This window comes from Cygnus olor, chromosome 9, assembly GCF_009769625.2.
Source record: "Cygnus olor isolate bCygOlo1 chromosome 9, bCygOlo1.pri.v2, whole genome shotgun sequence".
NCBI classification, from domain to species: domain Eukaryota; kingdom Metazoa; phylum Chordata; class Aves; order Anseriformes; family Anatidae; genus Cygnus; species Cygnus olor.
This window is the reverse complement of record NC_049177.1, coordinates 14,920,192-14,945,192: the sequence shown is the minus strand read 5'-3', so window position 1 is coordinate 14,945,192 and position 25,001 is coordinate 14,920,192. Positions and strand designations below refer to the sequence as shown.

The following is a 25,001-nucleotide window of genomic DNA, read 5'->3' as shown; positions in this document are numbered from 1 at the left end:
TATTTCAAACTGATAAAAGGCCTTTCAGTAAGGAGAAACTTAAAGCTCTTTCAGCTCCATTTGTTCTCAGGGGTAGTACTAACTCATGCAGATTTCAGTGGGCAGTGCAATTTTTAGACTGCAAAAGATGAACAACTTTTTTCAGAAAAATAGTTCTGCTGAAATTAAACAATTGTGGAGGCACACAGCAGCTTTCACACAGTGGTATTGTTGAATGCTTCAGGTAAGAAGGTAAGAATAAACACCAGATTAATATCAGTCTTTGAAGGAAACTGAAGCTGGCAAATTTAAACAATACCTACCAGTATTAAATCAGGACTTCTCCATTCACTTGCAGAAAGGTATCATTAAATATTTCATGACCTATGGGTAATCAAAATTAGCCCTATTTCCTGAAGCAAGGAGGGATCACTTAATTCCTACTTGTTCTGTTTAATTCTAGGTCCAGGTGAGGAAGCTGGAATTCAAAGCAGGTACAACAGTTGTAAATGAGTTCAAGTACTGCTGAGCTAAATTTTAACTTGTTCTACAGTAATCTTCTGAGCTTTTAAGTAAAGCTGATCTGGGTTACGCTATTGTCAGGTCAGGATTTTGTCTGGGGCTGGCCAGTGGTGTCTATTTCCCAGAGAAAGGAGTTACTTGTGCCTTCAAACTGTGGGGTTGTATAATGAAAGAGATGTCAGCACTTCTTAAAACTAAAAACTGCACGGAACCTCTTTATTTACATAGATCTTTCCTTTTCACTATTGTTTGAAGTTGCCAGATAATTTTGCACTGCTGGGATTCAAATGGGACTGGAGGGGCATAGAATAGAAGATCACTGGCAAGCCAGTTCTTATTTTCTGTCTTTTGATGGCTGCAAATCATCACAGCAGCAGTCTGTCATGTAATTCCAGGGTGGATGATGGAAAGTGCAGCAGAATACTATATATTTCAGGTCCCAGTTATGATGGTTTAACTTCAGATAAACTTTTAGAAAAGAGGTAGGCTATCTGGGATCCTAACTGGCGGAAATGAGAGCAGAATTCACTTGAGAGTATTTAGAGACTGAATAGCATTCCCCAGATAACAGACCCTATATTGCCATCTGGATAGTCAACCTAACCCTATAACAACGACGAAAAAAGTAATGATGATTTTAACTCTAACAAGTTTTAGCGTCCAGGTATAAAACTTAGGATATGTGAAATAAAGTATGTAATGCTTGAGATTAAAGGGCCTTGCGCGGGGCCTTGCGCGGGCCGCTGGCTCGGCTGCGCCGCCATTTCAGTACCATGGCCAGAGCCGGCGGCCGCGGCCCGGCCCCGGCAGCGCCTCGCTGCCGCGGCGGCCCTCGGAGTGCCGGCTGCGGCCTGGCCTGCCCGGGGGAGGCTCCTGGCCTGTCCCGCTCCTCATCCAAGGGCACGTTCCGAAGCCCTGGAAGCGCCGAAAAGCGCCCACGCTCCCGTTTTTTTGACCCTTTCTTCTGTGATCACTAACAGGGAACGCGGCGGTGGTGGAAGATGTTAGCCATGCGTACGTTGCTTTTATAAACGAAGAGTGTGTTCTTTGGATAACAGCCTTCTGAAGAGGTGACTGGGAGTTTTGGCTAACCATACCAGTGTCGCAGCTACTACTTGAGTGGGGATTTTGACTAAATCAGGAAATATGCAGACCTCCCAGATGTTCGTGCCCCTGATGATGTTTATACTCCGTTGCTCGCACTCCACTGTTATGCTGATTTCCTTGGGCTGCGGTGCATGTAAATATTTAGCCTTGAAATAACTCAGTGATGCACAACTGACGAACCAGAGGAATGACTGGAAAGATGGCATTTTAGGTGAATCACAACTCATTCTACAAATTATTTATAGACTGCTCTCTCTGTGACAGGGTGTCATCTACCTGGCAACAAGCCAGAATGTTTGCGAATCATCTGCTAGGCTAACAGTGGCTTCTAGAGGACAAAAGAGTTTAAAGCAGAAGGTTCTTTCTGTATCTCAGGAGCAATTAAAAAAAATAATAATCTTGCTTTCCAATGAAAAATTGATCTCGCTGGTCCTAGCTGGTGTCTGGTCACTACTAAACCTTCTCCCAGTCAGAAAATGAAGTTAATAACAGTTTTACTTTTGGTGTTGAGTATAGCAGACTAAATGGAGACTTGCATTCTTTACTCATGCTCTTCTCTCATCTTCAGTCTCTTTACATGACACCTCGGTACCACTTTACAATTCATCACTTCAGAGTCAAAATTAGGAGTACACAGAGTACTATCATGATGCTCAGCTGACTAAGAAGGAAGGTGTAGGTATATTAAGTGGGTTTGCTGCAAAAATAACAGACAAAAAAAGCACAGTACTTCCCTCGGTCCTAGTCCTTCTGTAGTGTGGAATCTATTTCTTAGCCAAAACAATAATGGATCACTGAAAGGCATTGTGCAAGCCCTGGCTGAAGTGGCATACCTGTGGTTATTGCATCTTTACTTCTGTTATAACGTGCTCACAAGCTGCACCTGCTTGTGTGGACACTTGTGTTTGCAGGAAATAAAGATCTCTCTGTCCTCTGAAGAGGCATGTAGGTGCTAGGTGTTATGCTGTGCAGTGTGAACAATGGTTGTTTAATAGATGTTTGTGTGTAGTTGTGGGCAGATTTGCATCAATTAGATGTTATTTCAAGTTTTATTAGACATAACTTAAACTTAATTACACAGGTAAAATTGATGTTTATGTATAATCATAGACTCTCAATCACAAAAATCAAACATCAAGTGTTAAATTAACTTCTGTTTCTAATAGCATACATTCTAGAAACATGGGTTGTTTTAAAGTGTGCAGCTGCATGTGTTCCATTCACAAAGAAAAAGAACTTCAAATAAAAAAATAAAACAGATATGTTAATACAAAATGAGTATTTACAGATGATGAAGTTCCCATTGCCCAATGAGCCTCCCAGTGCCCCTGGGCCATTTAAGTCATGCCTCCCAGTCCCAGAGGTACACACATTTGGAGCTGCTCCTGGGCAAGAGGGAACCTCACACAGTTTGCAGCAGCAACTATTGTGTTTTCTTGTTAAACTGCTCTGAACTGGTTCCACCACTGGTGGAACCAGTAGAAATCAAAGCACAGAAATGAAATGGCATACCAGAGGCCATATCAGAATCCAGAGGTGCTTCCTCTTGTTTTTAGAGAAACAGAAAAGCAGAAGAGTCTCAGTCCTCACCTTGGCTTGTTTATTGTGCACTGGTGCTAGAGTAGTCTTGTTTGCATTGTACTTAATGATAGCTAAGGAAATACTTGTTCAAATGATGGTGTTGGGGGAAAAAAAAATCACCTTTAGTTATTTGGTGAATTTCTTTTCCAGTGTGCTCCTTCTGCTATGGCAATCAGAAGCATTGTTCACATGTAGCAGACAGCAGATATATTTTCTCACAGTTTTCTAAACTAGAATTGTAAGTTTTCATGTTTGCAAGCCAGGAGCAGCACTATGGGACTCTACACAAATCCCTGCCACAGGACTCCATATTTTTGTGCTGAGCAAAACTCAGGAGCCCGCAGCAAAATAGGAAGATATGTTTAGGTGCATTGAACTATTCAGTTACATCTATAATTTATTTGCTATGAGACAAGGGGGCCAGTCATCCTTTTACAAAATGCTGCAAAGATTCGAGCACTGTTTCAGTTCTGCTGAAACCCTACTTGGAATTGTACCAAAGATCTGACTGCTGTGTGCTGCTTCTCTGCAAAGAAACTTTCAAATGAATTGATCTAAAGATGTGGAAAGGAAATGTCAAATGGGGAAAAGTTTTCTCTCCTTAGAGAAAACAAAATAAGATTTAATATTTGCTGACAGAACAAATGATGTATTTGTTACTGCTGCTGACTCCGTATCATTGAAAAACATAGGCAATGGTATCGAGCACCATTAGAATACAGAGATCTTTCTCTGCTTAAGTTTTACAGCTGCTTTGAATGATGTGGTATCTACAGCTGTGTTGGGTATAATCCTCTGGCCACACTGTTTATTTGCCTGCATGTTGTTCATCCCATATCACCACAAATACCAGGGCTTCCCATCACTTAAGGCCAGATATTTTCTGCACTCGTATGCACCAATAAAAACTCCAGTGAATGGAGTTATTTTCTTCAGTGTCACATTATATAGTAGATCTAGAGTCTATTAGTAGAAAAATGCCTTGAAAAAAAACTGTTTGTAGGACAGTTTTTTTTTTAAATATACTTTCATGGAAAAGCAGAAAAGTGCTATAGATCAGTGGTCTTGCCTGACCAGTTTTTATCAGCTGGCCACATTTTCACAGACTACAACAAAACCCCAGAAAAAAATAATCTTGTATTTATTTCATGTGTGTTGTTGTTTTTAATCCAGTGCAATAGTGCCTACAATCAATGCTTTCAAATAGCCTATTCTGGAAGTCTGCCCTATGACTTTAAAGTACCTACACAGAAATACAGTCATTTATTTAAAAGTCTTCTGGGAAATCACTACTGCTCCTATGGAGAAATCCAAATATTGCAATTCTAAGGCACAAGAGGCTGTTTGGGAGATGCTTTTATCCTTTAAAAAATAAAATATCTAGTTTTCTATAGAAAAATAAGCCCACTGGAAGGAAATTCTCACATATGGTTATTTTTACTTATGAAAGTACTTCCTCAATGTCACTGGGGCCATTCTGAAAGCCAGAATAACCAAATCATTCCCTTCGCTTCCAACGTTTAGGCATCAAACTACTATAAAGCGGAAAACAAATGTAACACAAACATCACCAGTGAGCTTACTGCAGGTCAGTTGACTTCACGTCATTAATAGTGTTACCAACAGCTCTGGGCAGTGCTGGAGCACCTCCTCGCCAGGCATTTTAAAACATTCTCAAGGCAGTCACGGTCTTAGCTTCAGGTCACCACTGCCTGACAGAGACATGGAGAGGCAAGAGGTGGTGTTGAAGGTTGAGTTCCCAAACACTCACTAATCACTAAGTGATACTGCCTCCACAAACCAGGAGAAACATAAGCGTTTCACACAGGAAGCATGAAGGGTATGGTGGGGAGGAGGAAGCAGCCCTGATTCTGGGCTGATGTTGACTGCAGGGAAATCTCTGCATGATCTCAAAGATCAAGACAAAAAGGTCAAGAAGTTGTTCCCTAGAAACAACATCTCCACTTTCACAAGTGCAAAACAGCCCAATGGAACCAACAGAAACCACTTCTGAAGCCAGGAGTGGCTTCCTTCTATAAAAAACATCCATTATTAGGCCAGTAGACAGGGATGAAAATTGATCAGAAGGCTAGTGGGATCCTGCAGCTGAGGGGAATGCATGTTTTGCAGAAGAAAGAAGTGCTCTGAGTGTACTTCAACCACAGCTGAGAAAATGCCTGCCACTGATATATCAGATCAGGGCCTTGGCTGGAGATGGCAGTGTCATTACTCCACAGCACCTTCAAATCTAGTTCCTGTTCTGTAGCTAAAGTTGGTGAGATACAGGGCTCTATCTTAACTCCTGACAGATAAAATACCTTTAAAACGATGCAGAAAACACATCGGTCTTTTAATCACAGCAGCAGAAAATCTCTTAAACTTCTGGATCGCTTGTAATTAAGTAGCCTTTAGGCAACAGAAGCAAGTCCTGTTATGAATTATTATAAAAAAATAAATAATGACAGTACTAAGTGACTGCAGGTAGGGCAACCTAGTGTAACACGTTAACAAATAGAGTGGTTGCCTTAATCCAAGGCAATCTACATAGCCAAGAGAGACCCAAATCACAGACACTGCTGACCCTCAGCCTATGCCATCTTTGTCATCTGTGGATGTTGGGGAGAGATGTTATTTCCAAACTGTATTCCCCAAATCCCTTCCAGTTTGATGCATGTGGGAGTGACCGTCAATGCTGAAAGTAGTTCAGTCTGGAAGACATGAGTCAACAAGGAATAGTTGATGACAAAGAAACCATGATGCAAGAAAAAGAAGGTATCTCAACACAGGCACAAGAGAATTAGGTCCAATCTAAACACCTGGCCTGGGGCAGATACCTGTCTCAGTGCAATCCGGAGCCACACCTGTGAAAATCTGGAAGGGAATGACGAATGGGTGGGTGGCAGGGTAACATTTAACAGGCTTGTTTCTGATGCCTGAAGTTGTCTCGAGCACAGGGTGAAGTGTATGTCTCTTACATCCCCTCTAGCTGACCCTTGATGCAGGTGCCTTATTCAGCCTGCTTGGGCACCCAGGTGAATCTCCATCCTCCATCATCATCTCTGCGCACAAAAGCTTGTCCTTGGTGGAAGGTGTGTGTTCTCACATTGCGGTGAGGACTTAGAGATGTTGTGAAGGCCACTTCTGTTCTGTTAGGTGACAAATCGTTAGTCAAATATGGCAACCCATAGGCTGGGAGGGAGGAAACACTTGGCACTGGTGAAGAGACACAGGGTGCTGAAGGAAACTGGGGAAGGAAGGTAGAGTCCGTGCTGCATGGATGGACACTGCTGTTAACTGAAGGCATGTGGCTGTAGCTATATGCTGCTGCTGCTCCTTCGCTGTGGCCATAGTCTATTGCTTCATCGGGGCTCAGGCAGTACGAATCTTTTCCAAGGTCTGAGGACAGGGCACTGTAGTTAGCTGAAGATTCATCGATGGTGTCGACATCTTTCAGTCCTAAGGTCTGCAAGACCCAGCTGTCCACAGCAGGACTGGCTTGCTCTTCACAGGCAGTGAATTCATTAAAGAGGTTCCTTCTGGCTTTGGAAGCATGAGGATTTTCTTGAGGAGTAAAGCAGTAGTCCTCTTTTAATCTCCTTTTGGTGTTTTTGAGAATAGCAGAGTTTTTTTGGCCATGGCAGGACAGCACTTTCTATTAAAAAAAAAAAAAAAGATAAGATTAAAGGTCAATTATTTAGTTACCAGTAAGTAATATATTTCTGATCTCAGATCTCAGATTTTAGATGGGCAAAGCAGTTACTACTGTCCTTATAAAAATATTTTTATTTCCACTCTGTGTTCTTTTTGGACTCCGTAAACATATGGAATATGACTAATTATTTTGTCCTTACAGCCTCTGAAACAACCGAGTTGCTGAAAGAGAAGAATTTGACAATGTCAATAAGGCCTGTGCTTTGATTGCATTCTCACTCAGTAAGGCGTGAAATGAGAGCTCCCGTCTGGCTGTGCTGCACTTCTCCGTGCTGGTGCTGCCAGCAGCATTTGGCAGGTGAGTGGGGTATTGGGGGGGAATGTGGCAGCCTGACAAAGAGGGAGGATGCTGAGGTAAGTCATGCTGGGGCAGGTGCATTTGCAGCCAGGGAGCGCTTGGAGCTGCAGCCTCCACGACTCTGAGCTCTTTCATCCACCTTGGCTGCCAATAGCCCGGGAAGAAGGCCCTTCAGGCGCCCAGGGATGGTCAAAGAAAGGCAGGAATAACAAGGAAGGTCCCTACCATGTCATGAACTCGCTGCTTGGCCACCTCCCATGACAGTGTCACACTGGACTCTCTTCCACATAGCATCGAGGGGTGGCCACGTCTCCCTGCTAGGCCCAATGAAGGAGACCTCTTCTACTACCAGGAGCCAGGTCTTGGCACGGCAGAGTGACGGATGTGCCACATTGTCAGCTGGGAATAGGATGTAAAAGGAAAGGCCCCTATTTTTTTGTAAGCCTTTTTAACTTATGCCCAATCCAAAGAGCTGAGCAAATAATCACTTGTTTTCATGGGGAAGTCTGGAATAGTTTAAAAAAAAAAAAAAAAAGACATTTTCTTTTGGGAGAGAATTAAAATATCAAAAAATAATAAAGTAAATACAAAGATTTTTAACATGCTAATTATAATACTAATATACATAATACTAATTAATAGATTGGAAAAAAATGAGAAGATCAATATTCTAATGTAAATGAATAAAATGTATCATGGGAAGGTAACAAAAACAAAACAAAAAAGAAATCACCCAAAGCATAAAAAATGGAAAAATTAATCCTTCTCCAAAGGAGTAACTGACTAAACAAACAATTTCAATAAATATTTTAATATGATCAAATCTGAACTCACTGCAAAAAAAAAAAAAAGTTTTAGACCAAATAATTTTACCTTGCTCTACTTATAACCTAAATTTAATCATGCTATGGGCTACAATGTCTCCACAGTCAGAACCTGATAGGATGTTACTCCTGAAGGAAACCATCACCTGAGACCCATGAGCAACAATTTCACAGCTCTGTGAAGTTAAAAAGCAGATCTCAGCTGCAGGTTGTCTGCACTCTTAGACCTTCCACATATTTTAATGGCATGTATCTATTCAACGTGTTTCTTCTGCACACATTTATACAACAGGCTTGAGTACAATACCTTGGCTTTTTCTTCTAAGCATTTAATCAGGGCAGAATTCAGGTATTGTCGGAGGTTATTATTTTCTTCATGTAACCTAGCAAGTTCCTCTTCCTTCTGAAGCAAAGTATCTTGAAGCTGTGGAGTAGAGATACTGATGAATAGGTGTTGACTCTGTAACTTAATAGCAATTGCCCTATGGTACAGGTTGCTTGGATTTGGTGAACTGGGTGTTTGCTTTGTGAACGCAACCCATCCCCTCAAGCCTCTTGCTTCTGTATATTTAAGTGGCAAGATTGTTCAGTTTTCACTTTTGACTTTTATTCTTTAGTAAGTGTTTGAAAAGATTACTCTGGAGAGAGAAAAAAAAAAAAAAAAAAACACAACCACCTGTAACTGTGGAATAATGACAGAAAAGAATTACAGGTAGTCCCATGAACAGCCAGAAACCGTCATGGGCATGACAGCAGCTACCAGATCTCCTCCTGAGTGGCAGTAAGCATCCTTTTACATCCCTCTCATTCCAATTTATAGTTGGCTGATGGAGAAAAGGAGAAAGGAGCTGGAGGCTAACAATTTATGGGGATAGGATACAGAAGGAAGATGCAATTGTCATTGGCAGGATCTCCTGCACCCGGCATCTGCTGACCACAGGCTGAAAAACACTGATTTAAATGATTAAGGTAGAGCCAAAGAACGAAGTACACTGATGTCTGGAACTAGGATTTGATTCCAGGGACCTTAAAATTAGTAAATGAGCTTCCATTTACTTTAATGTGTCAAAATATCACTCCAGGTCTTTCTTCAGAATGATTTCTCTGGAATTCCTTCATCTAGGACTGTTCAGAATTTGTCCTGCTGCTTGATGCGATGTACAAAAAAAAAAAAGGAAAGGAGAGAAAATTACAAGGCAATGCTTGTTGGTCAAAATGGTTGATTCTCCATATATATATGAGTAGGTAATTCTGGTGGAATCGTTTCTCATGAAGGTAATCCTGGTGGATTAGGAGGACAGACATAGTGTAATTTCAGTTAACAGCATGAGGCTCCGCAACATTAGAGCCTGAAGTCCCCGGACTTCCCCTGTGCAATGCGCAGTAAGAGGGGGGAAGGTGAGCAGGGAACCCCCAACAGCTGTTCCAACTTCGTGGGACAACACAGAGGAGACAAACGCTTCAAGCAAGGACCACAGAACCGCCAGAAGGGGGTCAGCTCCGCTCCCCACCCCCGAACCAGCCCCAGAAGGTGCGCAGCGAAGTGCGGGATGCCGAGGAGGGGACACCCTTACCTGCTTGTTCCTGTAGAGCTGGGAGGACAGCTGGTCTCCCCGCCACGCCTCGTCCTGCCCACCGAGCTCGGGGGTGCACAGCCGGCCTGGGCGACAGCAGCGCGGGGTTAGCCCGCTCCGACCGCGGGGCCGCGGCGCTCTCCCTGCCGGGGCCGGGCCCCCCTCGCCCCCCACTTACCGGGCGGCCGAGCCTCTCGCCGGCCCTGGCCGTGCAGCGGCGGCTCCGCGGCGCAGACGGCGGCCCGGCTCTCCCTGGAAACCTCGCCGGGGGCCGGCCAGGGGCAGGAGCAGCCCGGCCCCCCGCTGAAGTCCGGCTGCGGGCACGGCCGGCTGCCGCTCTGCGGAAGGAAAAGGGGTCGTGGGGATGGGGGGGGCGGCGGCTGGGTCCCCCCTCTCCTCTCTCCTGCTCCTCCGGCTGCGGCAAGCCCCGGGGGGGAGGCGGTGTCAGCCCTCCTCTGGACCCTCAGCGGGGCGCATCCCGGTGAGGAGCATCCCAGCGCTCCGGGAGGGTCCCCCCTCGACGGGGAAGGGCTCCCCGCCTTTCCCCTCTCCCCTTATTCCCTCCTTACCCCTCCCCCTCTGTCCCAGCTGGAGCTCGCTCAGATGCCTAGCTCAGGAGGGCACCGCTGTCCCCCCCCCCCGGTAGCTCCCAGCCCCGCCCCGGGTGCCCGCTCGGGGACCCGGCCCCCGCCATGTTCCCCCCCCCCCCCCGCCCGGTGGCACCGCAGCGCCCCGCTTTCAGCCGCTGGGCACCCGGCGGTGCCGCCCCCGCCGCAGCCCCCCGTGGCAGAGGAGCTCTGAGCAGAGGTGTGCCAGGGAGGGGGCTGAGTTTCCTGCGGTGCCTTGGGAAATGCTACGGTCCTGAGCGGGTTTAAGATGGAGAGAGGAGCCAGGTTGTCCTCGGCCGGTTCATTCGTCCCACCTTGAGGGCTTGATTCAGGTCTACAGCTGCACAAAGCTAGCGGAGTCACCTCCAGGCTGCCTGCTCTCTTTTCTGCCCCTGCCGTTCTGCAGGAGTCCCAGACTGCACAGTAGCAAAGCCTGGGGGTTGTCTCTGGAGTCACCCTTTTTACCTCCAAATAAGCACGATCTGAATCTCTGCAAAGCAACGGCAGAGCCTGGAGCCTCGAGAGGGGAATCTGCTCATCCTTGGGAAGGCAAAGCAGCAGGGACTGCTCCTGCAGGTAGAGGAGAGCCCTCTTCCTTCCCCATCTTAGAGGGCACAAAACCTCCTGCAAAGCCCCAAGGCAAAGAGACCAGCTGCTCCTTTTCTGCCTCCAGGTCGAGAGAAATGCAAAGAGCACTTACCATGTTAGAGGCAGAATGAAATGCAGGTCTTGGGAGCACGTTTCTGTTAAAGCCCCAGCGAGGTTTAAATGGCTCTGAAGGAGGGGGAGAGGGGGGAGACCGGGGAGGCGAGTTTAATCTAAAGGAGCTCCCAGTGACGCCTCAGAGCTCTCCTGAAACCCAGCAATCTGATTTGGTGTAAAGCTGTCAAACTTGTGACGTGAATAAACAGCAAACTTGCTGAAATCAAAGTCATTCTGGCCCCACAAATCAACACAAGGAAGGAGGGAAAAGAAAAGAAGGAGAGAGAGAAAAAAAAAGCCTCCACACACTTCAGGACAGCACTGAGCTGGTGTGTCTGAGTTTCACTCCAGGAAATGAGCAGGGATCCAGGGAAGCATCCCACATGTTCAGAGCAGGGCTCTTGGTGTTGCTAGTAAGGTTTTTTTGTTTTGTTTTGTTTTGTTTTGAAGCTTTGTTTGCAGCTGTAAAATCCAGCAGGAGGAAACAAGTTTGTCCAACATGCCTGGCTGAGGGAGTGAGTTTTCCACAATTTCCTGGGGGTGTGTAAAAGCAAACATGATCCAGGGCAGTTCTGTGGACAGTTCTGATGAGAAAGAAAGCACAGATTTCAGAGCAATACAGTCTGCAATGACAAGCTTCTGCAAAAGTCTCACTTTATTGGGAATTAGATTGCTGTCAAGCCCCAGGTTTCCAGGAGAAGATCTCAGGATAAAAATGCAGTGTCAATGGTGTAAGATTTACTATCATACAGGGTAATGTTGCAAAAGCCATATGCAGGTGTGTAAAATAAAGATTGTCTGCATACAGTCACCTCTAACTCAAAGCAGTTCCATGGCAACTAAAATCTGTAGATAGACTTTGGATTTTCCCAGGGAAAAAAAAGAAAAAAGTCAAAAACCTCTTCAGTGAGGGTCTGTCTTTGAATAGCATAGGGGATGGTGTGAATAAGGCTAACAGCAGAGCAGTTGTTCGATCAGGATCCTGTCTCCTGCCATGGTGAGGGCTGTTCAGGGAGGTGACCCAACCTGCTTGAGGACACGAGCTGCAGCCAGCTGACGGTGAGGCAGGGCCAAAGGCAGGCCAGGCTGGCACATGGGACGGTCTTTCATTTCCCCCCTGAAGGATGCTCAGTGCTGTTACCCATTTAGCAAGGCTCAGGGACAATAAAAACCAAGAGGGCTACTTATATTCTTTTCTTACTGGCATACTTTCCTAGGTTGCTGCCCAAGGTAAACTGGCGGCTATGCCAAATTAAATCGCTGCCATCACCCGCCTCGATTATGTTTTCTTCCAAGAGAGGCATTTTATAAAGGGCTTGCGCTCCTGAGCCACACCACACCCAGCCTTGGGTCACCAAGCTATGTCAGCTTTCCTAAACCGCAGCTCTGCACAGTCTGTCCACTAACTGCTGCAATAACCCCCGCTCTTCAGGTGCCAGCTTGGCTGGGGGGCTCGCCAGGACCACAAGCACAACGAAATGCTCCCAGTGGGCATCAGGGCCCCATACTGCTGTGCTTGGCTTGTTTTTATTCCCTTCTCTGGGCTGCTTCAGGGGGCCTCCCAGGGCTATGCAGCAGCGGCTGCTCCCTCACACACGGGGCAGTAACGCACTGGGGAAGGGCCAGGGGCAGGCAGGCAAAGCCCCCAGAGGCCGCAGGGCGGGAGAGGCGGCGGGCCGGGCAGCCTCGCGCGGGCTGGAGGGGACGGCGGGGCCCGCAACAGCGCTGCGTGAGGCGCTGAGGCCGCGCGGTGCCCGCCCGGCCCCGGGAGCCCCTCCAGGAGCTGCAGCTTCAGCCCCCGGCCAGCCGAGGCAGCCGCCATCTTGGGGCTGCCTCAGGCAGCGGGAGCGCCGGGCACCGCCATTGGGAGAGGCGAGCGGGCCCGGTGACGTCATCAGCCAGCGTCTGCTGAGGGGGGGAATGGTGGCTGGGGGGGTAATGGTGGCTGTAGGGGGCATTGCCTCAGCCAGGGCAGGCAGCCCGGGGGTGTTCCTGCTTGTGGGCCTCCCCTGGGGTCTGCAGGCGGCTCTGCTCGGCCCTGTGGGTACCACAGATACCCCCTGCGCAGGGGCTGCCTCTTGTAATGCCCCCCAGTCATAGAGTTATTAAGGTTGCAAAAGACCTCCACATCATCTGGTCCAAAAGTTCCCCTGCAATGTCATTTCACGTTTCGTTCCTCATGGTGCACCGAGTGTCTAAAAGCATGTCTGCAGGTGCAGGGAAAGTTTCCTGCCTGCTTTGTGGACCTGGGTGGGTGGATTGCTGCTCAATCAGATGATGACAGGACGAGGGGGAATGGTTTTAAACTAAAAGAGGGGAAACTTAGATTAGAGGCTAGGAGGAAATTCTTCACTTAGAGGGTGATGAGGCACTGGAACAGTTTGCCCAGAGAGGTTGTGGATGCCCCATCCCTGGAAGTGTTCAAGGCCAGGTTGGATGAAGCCCTGAGCAACCTGTTCTAGTGGGTTGCATCCCTGCATGTGGCAGGGAGTTTGAAACTGGATGATCTTTAAGGTCCCTTCCAACCCAAGCCGTTCTATGATTTTATGATTCATTCTGTGCTGGCCCATAGTTGCTACTAGGTGGCCCTTTGCCTGGCACAACGCTGGTGGCTCTGTGCTTCCTCTTGGCTGAAGCATGTATGCTCTGGCATGCTATTTGCCTCTGAGAAGTGGTAGAAGGAGTGTGGACACACTGAGTGAAAAACAGGTATGAACAAAACCAGTGGTCACCCCATTGTTGCATCTACAAAGCTGGCATCTTGTTGGTTTTATACTGTTGGCTTTGCTTTCTAAGCTCAACTAATTCATTTTGACTCCCTGCATCATGGTTTCCATGCCCAAGAATGAAGGATGGTACATGGTAACAGGCCACCATATCAGAGCCCAACTGCCTCATAGGTTTGGGGAGATAACTTTTGAGTGATATTCTGTCAAGGGAAGGCCAAATGCAGTTGGTGTAAGAGAGAAAGAGCTAATTTTGCAAAGTGGCTGGGGATGTTCCACATGATGATAGAAAAGCTTCAAGTCACATTAGCAATTATACATCAATGTATCATGTAAAACAAAACCAAGTAACAATCACCTGCTAATTCTTTTCCTGTTTATCTGAGGCAGCTAGTCTCAGAGCTCTTACTGCTTGTTGTAGTTAATCTGGCACCTCAGTTGGAGTGAAAGTTCAGGGATGAGACATTTGTGAATACTGTAGTATTACTTTTGGATTCTGTGTACATATGTTTATCAATGTTTTAATTAAATTCAATTTTCATTAAATTTTATTATTATTTTTGTTTAAATGATAATAATGAAGCTAATCCTCCTTGGATTTTTCTGATTTAACGCATTTCTATGTAGAAATGGCTCTAAAATTGTGTTTGGACGATTGCGAACTGGCTTCCAGAAGTGATGGTTTACAGAAGTATAAAAGTTTTCTTAAACTATTTGTAAATATTATTATTTTTCTGGATTTACCTCAGTCAGTCTTACTTTTCATGCTGCCACCTGCACAGATGTCTAGACTCACCCAAAAGCCTCTTCATTTATTCTGTCATATTGCTGCTACAGTGCTTCTTATCCCTCTTAGGAATGGCAAGTGTATTGGTGGCAAAAAAAAAAAAGGCTCATATAATATGTCCCAGTATTGGACCTATACTGGGGTACATACAGGTATCTGGTATTTGCATGAATCTCTGATGATGTTTGTGAACTAAATGTGTGATTAGTTAAGCCTGATGAGACTAATTTGCAAGAATGCTTTTCAGTGGAAATTTGTTCAGATACAGGTCCTGATTGTTTCTGTGATTAGTCTTCGTCCACAAACACAGGTCTAAAAGGCACTTCCCAAACCCTGCTGTTTACTTTCATATTTTTTCAGTCTCCCTCTTAAAACTAATTAGGTTATTTTCCTTATGTCATTCCCACTGAGAGGCTCTCTGAGCTCTGATGGCTAGGCACTTCCTAGTTTCCTGACTGAATGTATTCATAGCAGTTATAATCCCTTTTGTCCTAGTGCCAATATTTTGCTTGAATTTAGACAGTCCTTGTTCCTCTGTAGTGTTTATCTTTGATGTCTTTGCAGAGTGCTGTCATGTACTGTCTTTTCCCTTGCTTTTTAAGTCAGATAAGGCATGCTCTTTTACAATCTTCCCATAATATATACACCACAGGGACCCATCTCAGAGAATATTCCAGCTGACATTGACCTGTTTCTCAGATGGATGACAAAAATTGCTCAAGTCTGCTGTGTAATTCACCAACGTTTTAGAGAAGAACATTGGTAAATCTTTTATTTCTTCCTGGTACATTTTAAGCTAATGTTTAGCTTTTCTATCACTCTCTCAGGTGAGTGACCAGTTTGGAAATTGTTGTCAGCTGGCAGTAAATACAGCAAATGAAGTCCACGGGTGTAAAATGCAGTCTATCAAACTGAGCCCCAGTCTATTGAGCTCCAGCTCTTCTGTTTTTATGCAATGTAGCACTGTGGCATTTCAAAAGTATTTGGAAGCAAACAAATTCAAAAGACAACCAAAAAACTGTAACAGACCCTTCTGGATTTGCCTGTGGTTTCTCACAGTGAGGATGGTGAGTCAGTGATAGAGTCTATACTACACAGACATGATTCTTTTGGTGGCTTTAACGCTTTCTTGTGGTTTGAAATGAAGGCGCACAGTACATTTAGATATTTGTGATTGCATTTCTTTATTTTCTGGTGCATGCATGCTGGATGAGATTTATCTCTGACAGCTCCCCAGAAGTGAATTTGATATTACTAGTGTTTAGTTTGCTGTGTTCTGAAAAGGGTCACTTGTTATTTTTTAACTCTCTAAAGGAAATCAATTTTATTTTAGCAGCAACATGGAAAAGGGTAACATTGTGATGATATAGAAAGTTAATTTGAGTAACGGATATTATTTGATGGATTTATATGCACATAGTGCTGGATGCGCTCAAATTAAATAATGAAAAGCCAAATGAGTATCTCTTACTTTTAGTTAATCTTGAATGGCTTTGACAGTATTTGTGGACTTTTAGAAAGTGTCCTGTAGTGCTTAAGGTCCTGAGAAGCTTATGCGCTTCCCAATTTGCAGTCATCTTCCACACTTATCCTCTGGATAGTATCATTGCAAGGAACTCATTATCACCCTATGCAGACATTAGGATTTTGAAAGGATGTTCTTTATTGGACATGCTTAATTTTAAAGTGGAAAATCACATTACCATTGCATCACATTTTCTTGTATAAATGGACTTCCATAAATTCGCAGCCATGCTTCAGATTTATCTGAAAATGTTAACTTTTTTATACATAGGTAGCATGCTTCTTATGTAGAAGAATATCCTTACAGATGAAGTATGTAAGCAATGTGCTTGAATAATGTAAGTGGTGTTTATGTGCCATGTGTTGTGTGCACAAGTGCACACCCATCTGTCATCACCCGTGTTCTGTTAACAGCTCAGCCTGGTTGTCTCCTGTGGACGTAACTGCTGTTTTAAAAGGGACAGAAGATCCCTGCTTCAGAGAGAGATCTGTTAGCTAAACCCTAGATAACAACTTGTGATAGCCTAGGACTTGAAGGGGCTTGTGAGTCATCTTGTCCCGTATCCTGGTTTTGTTAGGCACTCAGTTCATAAAAATTTTAATGACAACCCTCCCATGTGTTCTTTTATGACACCGGTACTACTTCTTATTTCTTGACAGTTTGAAATGTTATTCTAACTTCCTATCTAAACTTATTCGTGGAGATTAGTCTCTTCTGCTTTTTTTTTAACTTCAGCTTATGTGGTTCTTTTTCATCCTGTGTGTTTGCCATCTTGATGTGCTTATAAGCAATGATCTATGCTGATTTTGTTTGGTTTTGTAATCATTTTTCTGTTTTGCTGATCATCTGAGGAACAACACGCCTCTAGCAATTAGATCTCATCTTTCTTCAGTGTGGAGCACTCTAGATTGCAGTTCATCATATTTCCAGATGTGGGAATGAGTAATCATCTCCTGAAGTGAAAAGACAAATAAAAAGTGCTGTTTTTATGTAGCATGGAATATGCTTATAGAATTCACTGCTATACTGTCATTGAGGGTGAGAGTATCATGGTAATAAAATAAATAGAAGAAAACTTTCTATCATTCTGGAGTTTTCTTCTAGATATCCTATCACAGGAGGACACTAATTGCACTGCTTTTGTGTTTATCTCAGAAAAAATCCCAGTCCCTTTACATTGTAGGTGTCTTGCTATTTCCTTTGGAGGAGCTGGAACTGTAACAAAAAAATAAGGTCCTAAAGAGATACCGATCTCATATCTGCCTCTTGACATCCTGATAGGTTCTCTTGGAAACTACGGGTGGGAACCTGTTGCTATTGCCAGTCTGATAGCTGTATAAAAAGTAAATACTCTGATTCTGTGGTGCAAACAAATGCACTGAGGTAGCCCTGTGGTTAAATGACAGATCATAGAAACAGTTTCTCTTGACTGTGTTATGAGGGTTGACCATCAATCACAGTTTGGGTGAAATTGCTGAGTGTATGAGAGAAACAATGGTGTGCTGAGAAGCCATGTTTTTCTCCATGGTGTTTTCTATTGAAGTCAAACTATTTTTGCAGGGAGACCTGCCAGAAGAGCTTAGCTCGTGGGTTTCATCCAAACTGGGATGAATTTTCATGGGACCAGATGCAGAGCTGGATGGGGCTCCATGTCTCATCAGCTGCTGATGCATGCATCTGCCTGCTTCATAACCTGGTCTGTGGGCTCTCAGATGTGCACCGTGTTGCCGGTACCTATGGACTGGACTTCACCTATTTAGTGCTGCTTTTCCTCTTGGCTGGTGCTCAGGAGCTGGCAGTCTGGCTCCCCTCCATCTCTCCTTGGGTGTAGTGCTGGGCACTTTTCATTCTTGGCTGGCAGCTGGGAGGCTTGGCAGAGATCTCTGATCTGAGTAAATATATGTGAGGGCATCTCTTCATTGCAGAGCTGTATAGCGTTGCCTTCCCTAATCAATAATGAATGAAAGATCCCAGGATGCGTGGAAATGTGTTGGGGGTCAGAAGGTGAAGGATGTTGTTGTCACGAGCTGAGAAAGATGTCAGGGTTTTTGTGCACGCCATTCAAAGGCTGAGTTAAAACAGTAAGTCACTAGGGAGACATTCTAGTAAAATAGCTCTGTCCGTATACACAAACTCTCCAGCTCCTAGTCCGTGCAGGTAGTGTTCGATGAACTGGTGATGAAAAGGAATTAGTTGGCTGGTAATTCATCTAAAAGATTGGCAGAGGATTTTACAGGCTTACACCAGAGCTGGCTGGAGACAATAATCTCTTTTCTCAAAGAATGCTGAGGTCCTGACGCCCAGCTCGTTGGAATGAAACCTGAATGCTTTTTAATTCTCTGTGAAAGATTTTTTTTTCCTCTTGGTTTTTTGTTTTTAGGAAGGAACAAAATGTTTCATTGTGATTTTGTCAATGATTTTGATATAATGGATTAAAAGAGTAAATGTCTTCCAAATCCCAAAGCTTTTTAAAAGAAGAATTCCATTCCAAACACATCAGAGCTGTTTTCTCCTCTGAATTTCTGCTGAAATTTCATTTTAAGGAAAAGTTTACACATTTCAATGGCAGTGTGGGCTCTGTTGCAGCAATGATGTGCAGCAGATATTGACTGCTAGCAGGATTTTTTGTACAGTTATACTCTGTGCTATCCCGGAGGTGAAAGGAGTGGTGGGGGAGGCTTGCATCCACTTGGCAGCCTTTTACTATGCCAAAGCGATGTAAAAAGACCTCAGAGTGAATAAGAAACAAGAGAAATGTTTGGTTTTTAACTGCCCCTGGATGAGAGAGCAGGATTCATCGATGCCTTACTGTAATTTTACACTTGTGCAATTGCATTGCAAAATGTAATAGTACAACAGGGAAAGAAATGAGATTAGTAAGCTGCTGCAGGGTAGGCTTCAGAGAAGAGACTTCTCTTGGCTCAAGGTTCCTGTGTCATACTCTCCTGATGTGGCATATTGCCCTCCAAATCCCTTGCTTCTTCCCTTTTCCAGGGGATACACTTTCTGAGGAGACCCTACCTTGCAGTAAGAACTTTCATGTAGGGCTTGTGTGGAAAACACAGCTGTTTCTCTGAAACATGGCTTTGGGAAAATGAATCCTTGTACATTTTACAGTTTCCATGGAGTCTCCCTGCCCTTGGTCCTGGAGACTTGTTTGTGTTTGTGACATTCTGGCCTCCAAGCATTCTGATATGGGCCACAGAAAACTCCTGATGCCCACCACTGGATTTTGGCTTCTGTCCTTGTGCTGTGCTATGCATCTCCAAAGCTCTTTCTCAGTATTCTGCTGAAGTGCTGCAGACATTCCGCAGGCATTCACTTTGTGTCTGTGCCTTTCTGTTTCTGTGGATGCAAGGTGGAACTGAGCCATGCAATTTGGATAAGAACCCAAGTTCATGAGGTTTTTGAAGTTTTGGCTGTTGTTCTGTGATTTGTCAAACATCAAGGGAGTTACTTTTCAGTAACAGAGCTTAGACCTAGGTGAAACCCCCAGCACCCAGAACCTACGAGGAGGTGTCTGGCGAGCACACCTGATGCGTCAGGCACAAAGAAGCTGGAGCCCCCCAGAACAAAATCTTTCACTGGGGAGCTGAAAGACTCTACAGTACTAATTCTGGGCCAGCTACTGCCTGCAGGATAGCCTTCAGCAAGTCACTTTATCTCTTTGTTTATCAATTTATGCCAAAATGTGTGATGAAGAAAATGCTGGTTTAGATGTTCTGACCGATGAATAGCCCTCTGCAAGTGCAGGTATTTTTATTTTCAGGAGTAACAGTGATCATAGACTTTATTCCTTCAAAGATGTGGTTTGCTGCCGTGAGTGAGGAGGGATAAGGCGTTGCTGAAAATGTTTTGGTTTTCAGGCATCCCTGCGTGGTGGTGTTTTATAGAGCTGTGCAATGTGTGGACGCTAGAGGGCTTGCTAGCATCCCTCCATCTGCTCCCACACAAGCAGATCGAGGTTGTGCAGTGGGATAAATCAGGGAGCCTTCACTCAGGTTCTTGCAATTGGATTTAGGTTTTATTTTTGGAACAGCCTGGGAGCAGTGGGCAGTTCTCTGTCATTTTTTCACCGAGCACAATTATTCACCAGATTATTTCCATCAATAAGTCCAGGTCCATCGTGTGTCCTCTGCTCCCCCAAACAAAGTTATATTCTTTGACCAGCATTTTCCAAATCCAGAAGAATTGGTTGATTTCATCTAATGGCATAAATAATTTGATCTGTGTATTTGCTTCAGTGGAGCAATGTTGCTGTTGGCCTGCTTTTTAAATCAAAAGGAAAAAATACAACAAACTTTTTTTGATGCTGAAATCCGTATTGTCCATGTAAAGAGTTAAAATAGTGTAAGTCATGTTCCCTGAATCTTGAGACAAACTGTAGAATAATATTTTTTTTTGTCATTTTTGTCTCTTATTAGATTTACCAAGGTTCAAATTTTCAGTGTTGTTTTTTGTTTTGTTTTCTTATTTGTTTGTTTTTGCAACTCTAAGACCTTCTAAGCAGACATTCTTAGGTAATTGTGTAAATACAGTCCCTGAAATTTGTGCTTTAAGATAACTCTTTCATATACTGAAATATCTCTAGTACAGAAGAAAAGGAAAAAAAAGTGTGGAGGTAGCAGACGGATGTGTACTCAGACTCTGCAGACTTGGTTTCTGAAATTAGGTTATGAAGTGCATATTTTAAGTGATTAAAAGATTTCGGAAGTCCTTTTCAGTCTTATTTGAAAAAAAATCTTCATGAAAGTCTGTTTTTGCATTTCAGTGGGCTGTCATTGTAAGCTACTAGCTATTACTTTTAAAGACTTACTCCAACATTTTATTCTTCAATGGCATTTATAAATGAAGAAACAGTGATAGATATTTGCAGTTCTACGTCAGGATCCCAGCTTCCACTTAAGCATTGTCTTCTTAGAGTCTACAACTAGTGATTGGTCTTTCTTTGTAAGTCTGGTGTTAATATTGCCCAAGTACAGCTGTTGTATTAATATAGTCATTTGGCCATGTTAACTATGACATACCTGCCAAGCAGCATGGAGATAGCAAGCCATCGCTTCCTGAAAGAAGTTCATGACACCTGAAGATGTTCAGGTACTCTTGAGATCGCAGCATCTGTGCTTCCACATCATTTCCCAGCTCTGCATACTGGATGAATTCCATTTTTACCTGGGGTAGAATAAAGTTGTTGTGTTTATCACCCAAAAGCAACCAGACACTGTACTGCCAGATAGGAAAGCAAAACTTCTGTGGTTAAAATGTGCATGTGTGTAAGCTGAATGTAGGTTTTTGAGTGTGGCAGTTTGGCTGTGATAGTAAGGTTTAACATCCTTTTTGGTTGTTTTTTTGTTTGTTTGTTTTTGTTGTTTTGTTTGTTTTTGGTTTTCCCCTGAAGGGTTTAGAGGCCATGTCATAGCTTCAATGTGGTTACACAAAGTGACTGATTGGCAAGACTACTTACTACTTAGTGAAAGTGAAACAAAAAGATCAAGGAACTCTGGCAAAATCAATGGTGTCTCTTTAGCTACTTGTGTTTTATACAAGTCTGATTTTTAATTAGTCCAGATTTTTAAAACTCAGCCTTTTTCAGAACAACGTAGTTCTGTTTGGTTTTCGTTCAGGTGTCTCAGTGACAGAGGAGAGCATGTAAAAATAAATACATTTTCCCCCCTTATTGGACAGAACTGAAAATTTCAGTGAATAGGTTTGATAACTAAAATGTAGAAGTGTTCTAAAATTATGTAGGAGTTGTTTTTTTTTTTTTTTCCATAGTTGGTTGTTTTTTCTTTTAGTGCATCAAAATGAAGAAAAAGAGCCTCCTGGCAAAGGGAGAATACTTAACCAAGAGCAGGGCTCCAGCCCACCAGTTAAAGCACCTGTCTGGGAGGGAAGGGCCAGCCTCTCAATTCAGCACTAGCAGCTGTTTGTGGGTTCTGGCCAGCAAATGTTTACTGTAAAATCTGAAAGAGTGCTGGAAGCAGGACATGAGTTGTCTTCATCTGGGAGGTATATCCTGACCGCTGGGCTAGAAAGTTATTCTTGCTTGCTTTTGGCTGTAAAGAATCTTGAATCTTTTTCTCCACATCCTCTGGGATGTGTCAAGTTTATTCTGAGATTGCCTGAGAGGGTGCCAGTTCCTGGATCTGAATGGGAGAGGAGTGCTGGGCTGTGGGGAGGAGAGTGTTTCAGGGTGCACGCAGGCAGCTGGGGAGCTTCTAGAGACTATCTAAAGGAGGGGAGGGAAATAAATAATAAATAATAAAAAAAAAATTGCTTGTGAAATTGAGGGTGATAGCACTTCCTCTGCCTTACAGCATCAAGTGCATCTCTAACCAAACACAAGTTGCTAACTGGAACACTGCAAACACAGACTTTGTTTTGGTGCAGGAAGGCTGACTGCACTAGCAGTTAACTACAATCATTTAAGCACTTAATTTTCAGTGATATTCAGGTCACCTGAGTCTAAGTCCTTAAGTTAGGCTGGTTTTCCTACAAAGAATCTCTGTAGTGCGTGGAGGTGCGAGGCCCCTAGGATGGGCAGGCTCCTGATTCAAGTGCTGCGGATCCTTTTCTAGAAGTCTCCAGCACTCTCCATTGATACAGGGAATGTGGCTTAGTGCAGGCAGCATGACTATTGCCCTGTGCCATCCCAAATCAGAGCAGTAACTGATCTCAGTCTGATATCAATGAACAGAAAACACAGGAGCTTTTTCAGTGTGGCACACTTAGGACTGGCCCACCACTGGGCCTATCGTAACTTACCGTTTTCAATGATATTAAAAAAAGTGTTTTTCTTTTTCTCCGTATAATTGCATCTCCTGAGGTTCAGAGTGGAGCAGTGAGCGCTGATGACCGCTGTGCAGCCTGCTGGAAATTTGGTTGTTTGCAAGGTATCCCCTAGTCGTGCTGCTGTTGCTCACGTGCGAGGCTGAGCACAGCATTCAGTGCAGCACACTCGCCTCGTGGCAGCGTTCCCAGCCACTCTGTCTCGCCCTCAAGCTGGTGGCCCTAGTTCTGCTTTACCTACTGGCTGGGCTGCTACTTAACATTATGTTTGACTGGTTTAGAAACAACTATATCACTGAGTCCCCCCTTCAGTGTTTAACAAGAAACCTCTGACTGCAGCACTGAGGAATAAGAGATGAAATGGCTTTGGAAGTCAGCATGCTGCCATCAGGCAGCCTTACAGCAACGGGTTAAGCAGGTACATCCCTGTAGCCCGTCACTCACCAGGCTTTTTTGAGTTGACCTGCTAGGATTTTTCCCTCTGCTCCCACCCCTTCCTCTTTTCTTTCTTTCTCTCTATTCTTTTTCTCGAGTCTCTTGATTTCATGCTGGCTTTTTAAATTGAGGATAAAGGTAATTCACTTCACAATGCCACAGCTGGAATGAAATTCGGCCGCTCGCCTGTGTGGCAGGGAGGGGTGCGTGCTGGCTGGGGGTGGCTCATTGCATCTCCTAAGGCCACTGCGGGCTGTCGCTGATTTATTGATAGTGCCTCTAGCGACAAAGCAAGAAGGTAACTAATTATGAACATATGGTTCAGCTCATGCTTGACTCAGCAGACACCTTGTTAGCCTGGAGCTGGCTAGGTGTTCAGAAGCAGAAGAGGAAAGTTTTGGGTGGAAGTTGTGGTCCAAAGTCCCACTGACAAGCCAGAGGGAGACCTGATTGATCCTAATCTATCCTTTTTGTTAGGAGGCAGCATGCTGCTGTCAGGAACAGCTTGGTAATAACAGATTTGTGGCCTCTCAGTCCTTGTGGTTATAGTCAGCACGCGACACTCAGTCGGCTCCTTGCATGCTCTGTACTTAATTGGTCTCAACGGTGGGGTCTGAAATGAGACGGTAGTTCAAGGTGCAACACATGCTGTACCTGCGATTGCAGCCGGCGAGCTGCCGCACAGATGTCAGCTTTTTGCCCGTGGGCTTACCACTGGGGAACCGGAGGGTCCCCACAGAAAGGGACAAGGGATGTCTGAGAGGACCCTGCAGATTTTCGGTGCTTAGTACGGACTTAATTAGGGGAAAATTTAGAGCGTGCGTGGCTGGTAGAGGAAGAAGGAGGGAGGCACGCAGAACTTGTTAGGAAGTTCATCAAGGTGAATTGCAATTTTCTCTGCATTGAGTGGTCAGCATGCATAGTCTGGACACAGGAGTGTTTAATGGGAATTGACACCAGTGAAAGGGGGAGGAGAGTGTCTCTTTCCGTCCATCTGTTGGTCTTTCACAAGTGAATTGGGCTATGCCACAGAATTCAAAATGGTGTAGTTAGAGGCTATTTTTTTTTCCATGGGTGCGCATGGTCTCCAGGAAGAGTGGGCTTGTTGCTGTTTGGATCATAATGAATTTAAAACAATTTTAAGGTTCTCATAGTTTGCTTGACTGGAAGTGTTGAGGATAGAAATATAGCAATTTTAATATTAGGCAGCAGAAAGAACAACAGGGATGTATGATTTCAGACAACCAACAAACAACTTGTCTGTGACTACCCAGGCAAAGCAGAAGCAGGCAGTGAAGGCTACCTGTATCCTGGGCATGCCTGCTCACCTCTGCTAGGCACTGGTGAAGCTGTATCTGAAGTACTTCATTTAGTTTCGGTCTTCGAAGTACAAGAAAGATGCTAAAAAGCTGGAGAGTACAGCAGGAGGGCCGCTGAGTTGGTCAGGAGGCTGGAGCACATGATGTGTGAGAAGAGCGTGAGGGAGCTGGGCTTGCTTAGCTTGGAGAATGGGCTGAGGGAGTCTGACAGTGGTCTTCCGCTGCCATGGGGGAGTGCAGAGAAGACTCTTCTCAGACATGCATAGTGAAAGGTCAAGTGGCCAAAAACTGAGACAAGTTACATGAGAATTAGATATGAGGGGGTAAAAAGCCATGATAAGTGTAACTAAACACTGGAGTAGGGGCTAGAGAGGCTGTGAAATCGTTGTTCTTGGAGGTTTTCATAACTTGATTGGAGCAGGTCCTGAGAAGCATGAGCTAAATTTGGAATTGAGCCGTAGTTTTTCTATGATTCTGTGGGTTCCTGCTTAGGTAAGAGCAGGATCTCACTCAC

At 44.5% G+C, this 25,001-nt stretch overlaps 2 protein-coding genes across 3 annotated transcripts in view; one reads left to right on the top strand and one right to left on the bottom strand.

The window, feature by feature from the left end:
• Positions 1-1,484: 1,484 nt before the first annotated feature.
• Positions 1,485-21,110, bottom strand: GMNC (geminin coiled-coil domain containing). Its single transcript, XM_040567307.1, has 4 exons — positions 20,972-21,110; positions 9,597-9,769; positions 8,330-8,446; positions 1,485-6,841 (listed from the first exon to the last, which is right to left on the bottom strand). Exons 1-4 carry the CDS (start codon positions 21,108-21,110, stop codon positions 6,197-6,199), a joined length of 1,074 nt encoding a protein of 357 aa, XP_040423241.1. The 3' UTR covers positions 1,485-6,196.
• The window catches only part of OSTN (osteocrin), a 94,531-nt gene continuing 84,868 nt past the window's right edge, over positions 15,339-25,001 (top strand). For both annotated transcript variants that reach the window (XM_040567121.1, XM_040567117.1), the window contains exon 1: positions 15,339-15,486. The gene's annotated coding sequence lies outside the window, so the exon portion shown is untranslated. The remainder of the gene's footprint in view (positions 15,487-25,001) is intronic.

What these genes read in the sequence shown, in the direction of transcription:
- GMNC (XM_040567307.1), bottom strand. Translation starts at nt 21,110, where the DNA reads ATGGAATTCATCCAGTATGCAGAGCTGGGAAATGATGTGGAAGCACAG. An exon ending in ATCTCCATGCTGCTTGGCAG is followed by an intron (nt 9,770 to 20,971) that starts GTATGTCATAGT and finishes CCGCCCGGTAAG; the next exon opens with TGGGGGGCGAGGGGGGCCCG. An exon ending in GCTTAGAAGAAAAAGCCAAG is followed by an intron (nt 6,842 to 8,329) that starts GTATTGTACTCA and finishes TTTTTTTAATAG; the next exon opens with AAAGTGCTGTCCTGCCATGG.